Below are 315 nucleotides of genomic sequence, written 5' to 3'. Positions count from 1 at the left end.
AATGTAATTCAGTTTTTTTCAAATGTAATTCAGTTTTTTTCAAATGTAATTCAGTTTTTTCAAATGTTGTTCATTTACACCTCAGGGTCACCATACTCTCCATTTCCCTATGGTAATTGAAATTTTTCAGCTTTTTAAAAGTTACTATTCTGCATTTTTTTTTTTGTTTTGCTGCAAATTTATGTTTTTATTCAGAAAATGTCCACTCTTTTGTGCTATATTCTGCTTCTTTCAGCATAACTGAGCAAACATGTTCTTTATGCTTTCTTGTGCCATTTTAAGCTTCTTCTACCTTTTCAGCTTCCTTTTTAGCAT

General features: G+C 29.5%; 1 protein-coding gene across 1 annotated transcript in view; it reads right to left on the bottom strand.

Moving 5' to 3' along the window:
* Window positions 1-103, bottom strand: part of LOC119417385 (ladderlectin-like) — a 6297-nt gene extending 6194 nt beyond the window's left edge. Inside the window, exon 1 of the mRNA XM_037684588.1 lies at window positions 97-103. Coding sequence (XP_037540516.1) covers window positions 97-103 — 7 coding nt within the window. The remainder of the gene's footprint in view (window positions 1-96) is intronic.
* Window positions 104-315: the final 212 nt, after the last annotated feature.

This window comes from Nematolebias whitei, chromosome 11 (assembly GCF_014905685.2).
Source record: "Nematolebias whitei isolate Nwh7 chromosome 11, NemWhi1, whole genome shotgun sequence".
NCBI lineage: Eukaryota > Metazoa > Chordata > Actinopteri > Cyprinodontiformes > Rivulidae > Nematolebias > Nematolebias whitei.
The sequence above is the reverse complement of the archived record's forward strand: the minus strand, read 5'-3'. Positions and strand labels throughout refer to the sequence as shown.